Source organism: Octopus sinensis, linkage group LG1, assembly GCF_006345805.1.
Source record: "Octopus sinensis linkage group LG1, ASM634580v1, whole genome shotgun sequence".
Taxonomy (NCBI): domain Eukaryota; kingdom Metazoa; phylum Mollusca; class Cephalopoda; order Octopoda; family Octopodidae; genus Octopus; species Octopus sinensis.
The window spans coordinates 194217124-194230245 of record NC_042997.1 but is presented as its reverse complement, the minus strand read 5'-3'; the positions used below and the strand labels follow the sequence as shown (position 1 = coordinate 194230245).

The window sequence follows — 13122 nt, the reverse complement described above, 5'->3', positions numbered from 1 at the left end:
TCTCTTTTGCCGAACCGCTAAGTTACGGGGACGTAAACACACACCAGCATCGGTTGACAAGCGATGTTGGGGGGACAAACACAGACACACAAACATATATACACATACACAAACATATATATACATACATACGACGGGCTTCTTTCAGTTTCCGTCTACCAAATCCGCCCACGGTGCCACGCAATGGGACTGAACCCAGAACCATGTGGTTGGTAAGCAAGCTACTTACCAAACAGCCACTCCTACGCCTAAGAATAACCAATTTATTTCAGATAAATTTTAACAACAAAATCTTATATGGACCCCCAAGGGCTATATGGTCCTTGGGGATCCATATAAGTTGAGAACCACTTGTTTAGTCGAACAAATCGACATTATTGAAAAGTTTAGTACTAATCCTGTTGGTATCTTTTGCCGAAATGCTAAGTTACAGGGGCATAAACAAACCATCGCCGGTTGCCAAGTGCTGAGAGGTGGACAAACACAAACACACACTCACGTCGGGTTTCGATTCCGTTTCCGTCTACCAAATTCACATGCAAGGTATTGATTGGTCCCAGGTAATAGTAGAAGGCACTTGTCCAATGTGCTGGAGAGTGCGACTGACCCCGTAACCACGCGGTTGGAAAGCATGTTTCTTAACCACGCAGCTTATTTTGAGAAAACTTTAATCTCAAAACCTTTATTTAACACTTTTGTTGCTATGTTTCTGGCGTTGAAGGCAGCAAGCTGGCAGAATCGTTAGCACGCCGCGCGAAATACTTAGCGGTATTTCGTCTGCCGCTATGTCCTGAGTTCAAATTCCGCCGAGGTCGACTTTGCTTTTTATCCTTTCGGGGTCGATTAAATAAGTACCAGTAACGCAATGGGAAGAATGTAATTGACTCGACCCCTTTGTCTGTCCTTGTTTAGCCCCTTGTGGGTAGTAAAGAAATAGGTATTTTGTCTGTCTTTACGTTCTGAGTTCAAATTCCGCCGAGGTTGACTTTGCCTTTCATCCTTTCGGGGGTCGATAAATTAAGTACCAGTTGCGTACTGGGATCGATCTAATCGACTAGACCCCTCCCCTAAAATTTCAGGCCTTGTGCCTAGAGTAGAAACGTATATATAATTATGCGTGTGTGTAGTGTGTATATGTGTGTTTATTTATATGTATGTGTGTGTATATACATGCATACAATTACACACACACACACACACACACATAAATATATATACATATGCATACCTTTGTACATGTATACATACATATATGAATATTTATTCACATATGTATGTATGTGTGTATGTATGTATATATGCATGTATGTATGTATGTATGTATGTATTTATTATATAGCGATAGAAAATAGGGATTAAAGAAATCCAGGCGAATATCTTAGTAAGTACTCCATGTAATGGACACGGCTAACAAAGTGACCAGTGAAGAGTATAGTAACCCGTGTATGTTAGATATATCTTATGTCAGGTACAAGCTGTGAATTCGAAGTTATTCATCAAATGATAAGTTGTCACTATATTTATGGATGAATGTATTTGCTGCCGGACACTGATGAGGTTAGGTGCATGATCGCGTACTATTTCTACAAGTGTTATGTAATTATTTCGGCATTTTGATGAAATGCGTATATGTCCTACAAAGTATTGAAAATTAAATACATACATACATGCACGCAAAGCTGCTGTTATTAACACAGTACTGATCAATGCCACTGAGGTCGCAAGTTGGACTCTCTTGTGGATCTGATTAATCCATAATTATAATGGTATTAAAGAGACAGAGAAAGAAAAAAAGAGATTTGGTTTCATACCTCGTATATCATCAGAGCCAGCTTTGCTAAACCTGCCATGTAATCCAGGTCCTTCCGAATGTCCAACTGAATCTGTTTTCTCAACAGCATTTACCCCTGGTAATCCAGGGATACCTGATAACCCAGTCGGTCCACGTGGGCCCGGTGGTCCGGGAGGTCCTGGTAAACCCGGGGGCCCAGGTGGACCGGCCACACGATATGGTTTTCTGTCTTTTCTTCTGTTTATTGTATCTCCAGGACGTCCTGGCATTCCGACAGGACCGGTGGGACCTCGTTCTCCTTTAGGCCCAGGTCTGCCCGCCAATCCAGGGCGCCCATCTTTTCCTGGCAGCCCTGGTTCTCCTCGCTCACCTTTCACTCTGTAATAAGACCGTTCGTTTACAAAATCTTTTGAACACCCTTTGCAGTCCCTTGATCTGTGGTTCGTTGTGAGCTGTAATGAAACAGAAACAGAAATTTGCATTAGATTTTGAAGGATTTTAAATAAACAACATAGCATTGCATTATAGAGCTCTGTGCATATATAGCCACTGTATCACTTTGGCTATATATGCATACACACAGTATGCATAAGACGGCGAGCTGGCAGAAACGTGAGCGCGCTGGGCGAAATGCTTAGCAGTATTTCGCCTGCCGCTACGTTCTGAGTTCAAATTCCGCCGAGGTCGACTTTGCCTTTCATCCTTTCGGGGTCGATTAAATTAGTACCAGTTACACACTGGGGTCGATGTAATCGACTTAATCCGCTTGTCTGTCCTTGTTTGTCCCCTCTATGTTTAGCCCCTTGTGGGCAATAAAGAAATATATGAATGCATACACACAGTAATTACATAGTGCTCCAACTACTGTACCCCTTCTTGTATCTATTTACAGCTTGGCGGACTGGTGTTGAAAGTTAAATGTATAGTTTCGGTCAGTAATTCTCAACCTTTTTAATATTCGGGTCAGATCCAAAACCTTGAATTTATGAAGGGGCCGGGGGCCGCTAAAAAAAAGTAAAACATAAGTCAGTTAAAGAAAAAGTTATTATATTTATAGCGGGAAAAATGTCGGGGGCCGCCGGAAGTAGAAGACACTTGTCCAAGGTGCCACGCAACGGGACAGAACTTGGAACCATGTGATTGGGAAGCAAGCTTCTTACCACACAGCCATGCCTAATTTAAAGGAGATTTGGTTGCTAGCTCAGATGTTTATCTATCTTTTTAAGTAGATAAATGAATAGTCTTCGGTTTGTCAGTGGAAAGCACGCAAGTAGAGAAAGTGACTGTTTTTCCATAGATATAATTACTTTAGAATAAACAAGCATATGAAAACAACAACATCATCATCATCAGCAACAACAACAACAATAGCAACAACAACAATAACAACAACAACAGCAGCAGCAACAAAAACAACAACAATAACAACAAGGTCCAAGGGGATAACTGAAACATTGAGATATTAATAAATGAGCTAAAAGAAGGAAAACTGGAATTCCTCTTAAGGGGCTGAGAATGTTTCAGACCACAACAACTACAAACTCTTTACAACGCTCGAGGGAGACCCACAATGGAGTACTTACTGCTCCCACGCCTGGGACAGGTGCTGCCGTTACATAGACAGAAATCCTACACTGCATTTAAAGAAAAGGGGCATTCGACTAATTGGCACGAAGACGCTCGTCGATGCATTCCAAGCTCCGGACCAGAGTCGTGCTGTGTCCTGTCTTTGCCTTTTTCCACCGCTACTACAGCGGCCTCTGCTTTTCGAATCTACCTTCACTCATCTCAGGCACGAAAGGCTCACTCGCCTCTCATCAACTCGTCGTTCATATTGTGATCCCTAGGACCCCAATAATAATTACCACACTACTGTATTGCTCGGCATATAAGTCGAATTTTTCAAACTAAAATTTACTGTCAAAAACGGTCGGTCGACTTATGCTCCAAAAGGATTTTGTAGGACCGTAAATTCCACGTGAAATGCAGCAGGATTTGGAAAGATATTTACGTTGTTTGAAACACTTCATGTGCATCATGACAGCATATAGCAAAAAATTTTAATTACCTGCTAATTTCCTTTCTACTTAATTTGCATTCATATTGATTCCAAACTTTGACATGAAGCCAGCAGTTTCGGAGAAAGGGTAAGTCGATTACATCGACCCCAGTGCTCGACTGGTACTTATTTTAGTGACTTCGAAGGGATGAAAGGCAAAGTCTACCTCGGCAGAATTTGAACTCAGAATGTGAAGACAGACGAAACTTTGTGTTCATATTGAAGTACAGTTATAACCATAAATAAAAGCAAATATTTAAAATCAAATCTGAAAAGGAGTCGACCAATACGATTAATATAGACTTAAACATTGATTTTCTGACTGGAAGGTCTACCTCGACTTATATACTACGTTGACTTGTATGTCAGAAAATACGTCTTCTCTCCGTATATCGTGGTTCCTTTGGAATTCCTTGCCAGTAGCATAACTAGGTGAATGCGATGGGGGCAAACAGCTCTTGGTGACACTTTTATACGGGCGCACTTTTGGGTCTGCTGTATAAGCTTGTACTGAGTGCGGAGAGGCGAGTGTGTGTGTGTGTGTGTGTGTGTGTGTGTGTGTGTGTGTGTGTGTGTGTGTGTGTGGAAAGCTCAAGGACTGCCCCGGGTGGCACACACCCTCGCTGTTCCCCCGTTCGTTCTCTCTACCTCTCAACATCTCGCGCAACACATTCACGAGGGTTAAGCCTCAAATGTGGTCATTCAGTATGCGAGAAATGTTTGTCAAATCTCCCTTTAATCAAATCCTACAGTCTTAAAAAAAAAGAAGGGCACATTGGATGATATAGTAGCAGATGTATGAAATGACGGAATGACTTTGAGGGATGTCTGCTCGATTGGTGCTGGCTTGGAGTATAAACAACAACAACAACAACAACAACAACAAGGATAATAATAACAACAACAATTGCATTTTTGTTAAATACCTTTTCTAAAAGTTCGTCAAAACAGAACGCATAAGGCGAGAAAATTTTGGTTTTTAATTTACAGAGCACAAATACACATACACACACACATACAAATACACACACACACACACACACACACATACACACACGCACTCAAATATATATATATATATATATATATATATACACTTCTACACATACGTAATGAACTGGCATAATGGGAAAACCATATGAAGGAAACTTCAAGATGGTTATATATACTTTCTATAAAAGCAAAGGGAAGACACAGGAATGTACTAAAAGCTGAACTTTACGTGGAATGTAAATACCCTAATAGACTCTAGATGAACACTACGGGGGCCCAAAAGCCTTTCTTTCAAGTTGTAGGTTACTGTGTTTATTAGTGATTGAATAAACTTATTTGAACAAGATCAAGTTTCAAAAGATACATTTTATTTTCATCCCTACTCTCTCTCTATCAATTTGCTCGCTCTTTTTGTGTCTGTCTATCCGTCTCTTTCTTTCTTTCTTTCTTTCTTTCTTTCTTTCTTTCTTTCTTTCTCTTCTTTTTTTTTTCCTTTTTTCTTCTTTCTTCTTTCTTTTCTTTCTTTTCTTTCTTTTCTTTCTTTCTTTCTTTCTTTCTTTCTTTCCTTCTTTCTTTCTTTCCTGCTTTCCTTCTATGCTTCTTTCCTTCCTTCCCCCTTCCCTCTTTTTTTCTTTCTTTCTTTCTCTGCTTTGCTATGTCTTGTGAGTGCGCGCATATTATATGTATGTGTGTGTACACACACACACATATATATATACGAGGGGCTTCTTTCAGTTTCCGTCTACCATATCCACACAGAAGGCTTTGGTCGGCCCAAGGCTATAGTAGAAGACACTTGCCCACCCGGAACCATGTGGTTGGTAAGCAAGTTACTTACCACACAGCCACTCCTATATATAAACGATCACTGATTCACCGATCCATATATATATATATATATATATATATACGTATGTGTGTGTGTGTCTGTGTGTGTGTAAAAGAACAACGCCACCATTTCCCAGCGATTCTTTATATATAACTCATTAGCTGTGAAGGATTATTACGTCAGTCTCATGTAACCGTGTTGGCTATCATGTGCTGTGATGCTCATCACGGAATTTCCTTTTCAGTGATGTTCTTTCTGAATAGAATCTATTGAAGTGGTGTACCTTAGCTTTTTTTCATGAAATACTTAAGATACCACGAGAATATACATTGCATGGTGAAGCCATTCAGTTAATGTAAATAATGGAGCTTCACAGGCATCATTTTCAGCGCAATTTAGTTTCACTTTCGTTTTTAGGAGAAAATCTGCATATTAGTTCTTATAGGCTTCGCTTTGCATTGTTTTGTGGCTTGGATAGAGTCGAGTAAATCAACCCTAGTACAAAATGATATTTATTTTATCAACACCAGGAGGAGGAAAGGCAAGGTTTTCTTCTCTTATAATTCCAGTCACCTTTAGGACTATTAAACCGCCTCAGTACTTATTCTATCGGTCACTTTTTGCCGAACCGATGTTCAGGGAGGACACAGACACACACATACATACATACATACATACATACATACATACATACATACATACATACATACATACATAAATACATTTATATATATATACATATATATATATATATGTGTATATATATACATAGACACATGTATACATACATATGTGGCTGTGTGGTAAGTAGCTTGCTTACCAACCACATGGTTCCGGGTTCAGTCCCACTGCATGGCACCTTGGGCAAGTGTCTTCTACTATAGCATCGGGCCGACCAAAGCCTTGTGAGTGGATTTGGTAGACGGTAACTGAAAGAATCCCCCCGTCACTTAGCGGTTCGGCAAGAGAGACCGATAGAATAAGTACTTGATTTGAAACAAATAAAAGAACAAAAGAATATATATATATACGACGGGCTTCTTTCAGTTTCCGCCTACCAAATCCACTCACAAGGCATTGGTCAGTCCGAGGCTATAGTAGAAGACACTTGTCCAAGGTACCACGCAGTGGGACTGAATCCGGAACCATGTGGTTGGTAAGCAAGCTACTTACAACGCAGCCACTCCTGCGCCTATAACCAGTACTTTATTTTATCGGCCTCCAGGAAGGATGAAAGGCAAAGTCTTCTTCTGATAATTACAATTACCTTTAGGAATATCAACACAAAATGGCCAACCAAGTTCATTTTGTGCCATACTTTTTTTGCACCGACGATTTAATATCGTCATAAATTCTGCATTAAAAATTATTTTCACCATATATATGTTCTAGTTCACTACATAGATTATCATATTAATTTATAGCATGGATACCACCTGTGACTTCTGCGGTGCTGAACGAATATAATATTCGTTCTGTAACTGCAGGAGTCACCAGTTAGGCAAAGTGTTAAACCAATTCCTGTACTTTATTTTATTCTCGTTAGGATGAAAGGCACAGTTTTGACCTTGATGGAACTTCAACCCAGACTATGAAATAAGTTACAAAATACCTATTTCTTTACTACCCACAGCGGGCTTAACATAGAGGGGACAAACAAGGACAGACAAACGGATTAAGTCGATTATATCGACCCCAGTGTAACTGGTACTTATTTAATCGACCCCGAAAGGATTTATGAAAAGACAAAGTCGACCCTCCTGGGCGGACGGAATTTGAACCCAGAACGCAACGGCAGATGAAATACCTATTTCTTTATTACCCACAGGGGCTAGCTAAACACAGAGGGGACAAACAAGGACAGACAAACGGATTAAGTCGATTATATCGACCCCAGTGCGTAACTGGGACTTATTTAATCGACCCCGAAAGGATGAAAGACAAAGTCGACCTCGGCGGAATTCGAACTCACAACGTAACGGCAGACGAAATACCTATTTCTTTACTTACCCACAAGGGGGCTAAACACAGAGGGGACAAACAAGGACAGAAAACGGATTAAGTCGATTATTATCGACCCCCAGTGCGTAACTGGTACTTATTTAATCGACCCGAAAGGATGTGAAAGACAAAGTCGACCTCGGCGGAACGGAATTTGAACTCATAACGTAACGGCAGACGAATACCGCTAAGCATTTCGCCCAGCGTGCCTAACGTTTCTGCCAGCTCGCCGCCTTCGGCAGACGAAATACCGCTAAGCATTTTGCTCGGCGTGCTAACGTTTCTGCCAGCTCGCCGCCTTCGGCAGACGAAATACCGCTAAGCATTTCGCCCGGCGTGCTAACGTTTCTGCCAGTTCGCTGCCTTTAAGTAACAAAATACCACGCGGTATTTTAGTCTGGCTTACACGATTTTGCTGCCATTGCAGCTGTTTCTAGTGAAACAGAAATATTAATATAGCGCAAACAGGAATTGATAATACTGGGAAATTTAGAGACGTTTAAAGTGATAAAAAACAACATTAAAATATATATTTAATTAAAATCTAACGATAAAACTATATTTTTAGCAAAATAAGTATTTCTTTTATGAAATCTTTAAAGAAGGGGGCGAGGGATTATAAAATTTAAGTAAAGTTATAAACCTGGAAGCCCTTTAAGATAAATGCTGGAAATAAAAAACCCATTGCAATTGGAAGGACGAGATAAGGCAGGTTAGGAAACATTGGCGATAAGAATCGTCTGCTGATCATGGCAACGTGACTTTATGGGGGAATTAACTCTAGAACTGCAGATCTTTATTTTAGTTAATATTGTGTTTAAAATAATTGATTGGGTTGGCTAATTACTTGAGGAAAATCTCGTGTCGTTAAGTACAGGTGCAACGGGGGAAGAAAATATTTACATAAACAGGAAAGGAAAAAAACAACGCCGGAACTCATTGATGTGTGAATTGGAAACAGATGTAGTTTATAATATATATATATATATATATATATATATATATATATACTATATTATATATATATATATTATATCTTTAATATATATATATACATACATACATACATACATACATACACATACATATATATAGATATATATTATACATGTATGTGTGGGTGGTGTGTGTATATATATATGTCTTGTAGGGGGATCATTCCAAAGGTAAGAGGGATCAGGTTGAGCGGGGTTAGGGGATAGTTAGAGAAGCAAATGTGGGGATAAGTAAATTAAACACATCAAATATATGAAGTATACTCTTTACTCTTTTACTCTTTTACTTGTTTCAGTCATTTGACTGCGGCCATGCTGGAGCACCGCCTTTAGTCGAGCAAATCAACCCCAGGACTTATTCTTTGTAAGCCTAGTACTTATTCTATCGGTCTCTTTTGCCGAACCGCTAAGTTACGGGGACGTCAACACACCAGCATCGGTTGTCAAGTGATGTTGGGGGACAAACACAGACACACAAACATATACACACACATATATATATATACATATATATGACGGGCTTCTTTCAGTTTCCGCCCAAAAAGTCCACTCACAAGGCTTTGGTCGGCCCGAGGTTATAGTAGAAGAGACTTGCCCAAGGTGCCACGCAGTGTGACTGAACCCGGAACCATGTAGTTGGTAAACAAGCTACTTACCACACAGCCACTCCTACGCCTATGTTATTCCTTTTTTCTTCTTTTCTTTTTGGAGGTTCTGGCGGGCACAATGCCCGAAATTTTGGGGGACGAGCCCACTCGGTTAGATCGACCGAGTATGCAACTGGTACTTAATTTATCGACCTCGAAAAGATGAAAGGCAAGGTCGAGCTTTGCCTTTCAGAACATGAATACAGACGAAATACCTATTTCTTTACTACCCACAGGGGCTAAACACAGAGAGGACAAACAAGGACAGACAAATGGATTAAGTCGATTACATCGATCCGAGTGCGTAACTGGTACTTAATTTATCGACCTCGAAAAAATGAAAGGCGAAGACGACCTCGGCGGAATTTGAACTCAGAACGTAGCGGCAGACGAAATACCTATTTCTTTATTACCCACAAGGGGCCAAAGACAGAGGGGACAAACAAGGACAGACATAGGTTCAGGTCGATTACATCGACCCAGTACGTACGTACTGGTACTTAATTTATCGACCCCGAAAGGATGAAAGGCAAAGTCGACCTCAGCGGAATTTGAACTCAGAACGTAACGACAGACGAAATACGGCTACGCATTTCGCCCGGCGTGCTAACGTTTCTGCCAGCTCGCCACCTTGTGGCTGTGAATATTATGGAGGCGATGAAGGTGACGGGCAGGCAGAATTATTAGTATGCCGGACTACATGTATAGCAGCATTTCTTCTCTCTTTACGTTCCATATTCAAATTCCACCGAGGCCAACTGTCTTTTAAATTAGGCAGTCAGCTGGCAGAATCGTTAGCAAGCCGGACAAAATGCTTAGCGGCATTTCGTCTGTCTTTACGTTCTGGGTTCAAATTCCGCCGAGCTCGACTTGCCTTTTCGTCCTTTCGGGATCGATAAATTAAGTACTGAGGTCGATGCAATCGACTTCCTTCTCGCTTCAAAATATGCTGAGCTAAAAGTTGAAGCCATTATTTTGCAAGGGCGTAGGAGTGGCTGTGTGGTAAGTAGCTTGCTTACCAACCACATGGTTCCGGGTTCAGTCCCACTGTGTGGAATCTTGGGCAAGTGTCTTCTACTATAGCCTCGGGCCGACCAAAGCCTTGTGAGTGGATTTGGTAGACGGAAACTGAAAGAAGCCCGTCGTATATACGTATGTGTGTGTGTGTGTATGTGTGTGTGTGTGTGCGTGTGTGTGTGTGTGTATGTTTATGTGTCTGTGTTTGTTCCCCCAACATCGCTTGACAACCGATGCTGGTGTGTTTACGTCCCCGTAAGCTAGCGGTTCGGCAAAAGACACCAATAGAATAAGTAGTAGGCTTACAAAGAATAATTCCTGGGGTCGATTTGCTCGACTAAAATGTGATGCTCCAGCATGGCCACAGTGAAATGACTGAAGCAAGAAAAAGAGTAAAAGAGTGAGGGAGAAAGGCAGTGAATTGCAAAATGGTTAGCGCGCCGGACAAAATGCCCAGCGGCATTTCTTTCGGTTTTAAGTTCTGAGTTCAAATCCCGCCGAAGTCGACATTGCCTTTCATGCTTTCGGGGGTCAATAAAATAAGTAGCAGTTGAACACTGGGGTCTATATAATCGACTCGCCCCCTCACGCAAAATTTTATGCCTTGTACCTATAAGTAGAAAGGATTAGTTTGAGGCAAGCGAACACAGACGACTTGCTAACTCGGGTCGACATTCCAAGCTGTCAAAAACCTTGTGGTAAATCCCCGGTACTTAATTTCCCAACGAGACTAAATATATATTTATTTAACATATGGATGTATAGCTCTCTCTCTCTCTCTCTATCTATCTATCTATCTATCTATCTCTCCCTCTCTCTCTCTCTTTCTCTCTCTCCCTCTCTCTCTCTATATATATATACATATATCGGAGTCTAAGTTTGAAATTTTTGGGCACTTCAAAGTGAATTCTAATCAGAGAATATCTGGATCTCATCTGTGAACTATATATATGCGCGCGCATGTGTGTGTATGTGTATTTGTGTGTGCCCACTCCTACCATCGATGCACAACCGATATTGGTGCGTTTACGTCCACGTAACTTAGCCATTCGGTGATAGAGATCCGATAGAATAAGGGATCTTTTCGGTTTGAACGGCAGTTTTTTAAAATAATTTCTATGTAACTAAACACTTTTAAACTTCGTATACTGGTAGAATGTGTTTATAAAACATCTTTTTCTCTTGGCTTTATTGAGAAAATTCTATAGTTTGTAAGATATTTGGTCTTTAATTTCTTGCATTTCGGCAATTTCAACCAATCAATGTACCAGGCTTTTAAAAGAAATAAATACTAGGGTGATCCATTCGACTAAAAAAACCTCTCAGATGATGCCCCAGCATGGTCGCAGTCTACGAACTGAAACAAGTAAAAGATGGGAAAAACATAAGAGATTCTTAATACTTACTCGTGTCTCTAACTGCTTTATTTGGTTCTGCATAGTTTCCAGAACTGTGCAATTAAAACATTCTGGAATGAAACGAGAGAAAAAAAAAAAGTAAAGATTAAAAAAAATTTAAAAAGCACAAAATCTGTAATGTTTAACGAAAGCAAAACTGAGCCCTCCACCCCACCAAAAAAAAAATGCATAAGAAAAGCAAAAAGAAAATGACAAAAAAAAAAAAACCCCACAGCAAACAAGAAATATTAGATTTTTATTTGTCATTCAACAGCAATTACGGGAACGATGAAAGTAATTTTAAGACCGGAAATAGAAGTACGGTAAAGTACAATGAATTTAGAATAACTAGCTTCTCGACAAAATTGTTGCTAAGAATAAGAAATGTTTGTTGGATAATAATAATAATAATAATAATAATAATAATAATAATAATAATAATAATAATAATAACAACAACAACAACAATAACAACAACTTTTTATGAAGTCTATTTAGCTATGTTGATGATAAGGTGAATTAGTGAGCGGCTACGATACTGACTTCTTAAGCGGAAGTAGAAGTGTCATTGACCCGTTTTTAACGGTATTTTTTTGTTGTTGTTTTTGCTGCTGTTGTTTACCCCTAGGACATCAATGATTGAGCACACTTATGATTAAAGGTGTTAAAAGGTGTCGAAGCATTTACTATCCCTCTTTTTTTTCTTTTAACCCAGGGTCAGTGTACCCAGGACTATGCTAGAATCGTTAAAGCGTCGGATAAAATGTCGTTGTTGTTGTTGTTAAGGAACAAGACGGGTAAGGGTGATTAGGTGATGGTCTAGGGCTTAGGGGCGGGCGACCCCAGACTGGGGGGAAAAAAAAAAGAAAAACTTTGGTCGTCTTGTTGTAGTCGAGGGCTCTTCGTTGACCCCCGACACCACTGGGAGGTGGCCCTCGAAGTCACTGGAAATGGAGATCTCCAGGTCCAAATTCTTGAACGGCAGATAAAATGTCTGGCTGTATTTGTTCTGCATTTAACTAACCCCACCTCCCTCAATGATGTCAGTTAACCTCACCTCCCTCAAAATTGCTGGTTTTCTACATAAATCAGTAAGAATAATATGAAGTGAAAGAATTTAGTCGTTACCATTTTCACAATTGTTGCCGTTAAAACCAGGACAGCATTTCCAAGCCAGTTCCTTCCTAACTCGATACACCTTTCTGTATTTGGGTCGCTGTGCAATTCTGAAACGAAACAATTAAATAAATGAATAATTAAAATAATAAAACATATAGGCGCAGGAGTGGCTGTGTGGTAAGTAGCTTGCTAAACAACCACATGGTTCCGGGTTCAGTCCCACTGCGTGGCATCTTGGGCAAGTGTCTTCTGCTATAGCCCCAGGCCAACCAA

The 13122-nt window shown here is 40.2% G+C and overlaps 1 protein-coding gene across 3 annotated transcripts in view; it reads right to left on the bottom strand.

Annotated features, from left to right (window-relative positions):
- The window catches only part of LOC115231280 (collagen alpha-1(XXVI) chain-like), a 185342-nt gene that overhangs the window by 64900 nt on the left and 107320 nt on the right, over positions 1-13122 (bottom strand). For all 3 annotated transcript variants that reach the window (XM_036508080.1, XM_029801372.2, XM_036508082.1), the window contains 3 exons: positions 12859-12956; positions 11740-11801; positions 1812-2244 (listed from right to left, as the gene is read on the bottom strand). In XM_036508080.1, coding sequence (XP_036363973.1) covers positions 1812-2244; positions 11740-11801; positions 12859-12956 — 593 coding nt within the window. The remainder of the gene's footprint in view (positions 1-1811; positions 2245-11739; positions 11802-12858; positions 12957-13122) is intronic.